We start from the raw sequence: 484 nt of genomic DNA, 5'->3' as shown, positions 1-484 counted from the left end.
TTTGTGCTGATTGATCCCTTTCTTTGATATTTTATTAATATTCAATTTGAATGACTACATTTATTAGCCCTGACTATAAGTTGGCATGACGCCCAGTATTGCATCTTGACCCCTGATATGTTGATTATTGAAAGAGCTCCCATTTGATCAGGTTTTCCATGCATTGTGATCATACTTAAGATGCCTCTCTCTTCATACATACACCATAGTTCATTATAAGCATTAATTTCCCACAGCAATTCCACCTTAACTATCGTCATCTTCTTTCAAACCATTACAATCCCCGAAGCCACCCACCGCTTAAACACCAAGAAATGAGCATTAATCTTTCGTTTTTATCTTCCAGTCTACCAGAACAACGAGATCCGCATCCTCCGTGACTGTGGCTACGAGAGGCGAGAGGACCGCGAGTGTTACCAGAAGCGTTCCGATGACTACATCGTTGACGTCTGCCAGTGTGACGAGGACCTCTGCAACGGCGCTC

General features: G+C 42.8%; 1 protein-coding gene across 1 annotated transcript in view; it reads left to right on the top strand.

The window, feature by feature from the left end:
- LOC119581969 overlaps positions 1–484 on the top strand; it is a gene marked incomplete at its 5' end in the record, with an annotated part of 3,071 nt that overhangs the window by 1,785 nt on the left and 802 nt on the right. Inside the window, 1 exon segment of the mRNA XM_037930150.1 lies at positions 347–484. Within this exon segment, the coding sequence (XP_037786078.1) occupies positions 347–484 (138 nt within the window).

This window comes from Penaeus monodon, chromosome 15 (assembly GCF_015228065.2).
Source record: "Penaeus monodon isolate SGIC_2016 chromosome 15, NSTDA_Pmon_1, whole genome shotgun sequence".
NCBI classification, from domain to species: domain Eukaryota; kingdom Metazoa; phylum Arthropoda; class Malacostraca; order Decapoda; family Penaeidae; genus Penaeus; species Penaeus monodon.
This window is presented reverse-complemented; position numbering and strand designations above follow the sequence as displayed.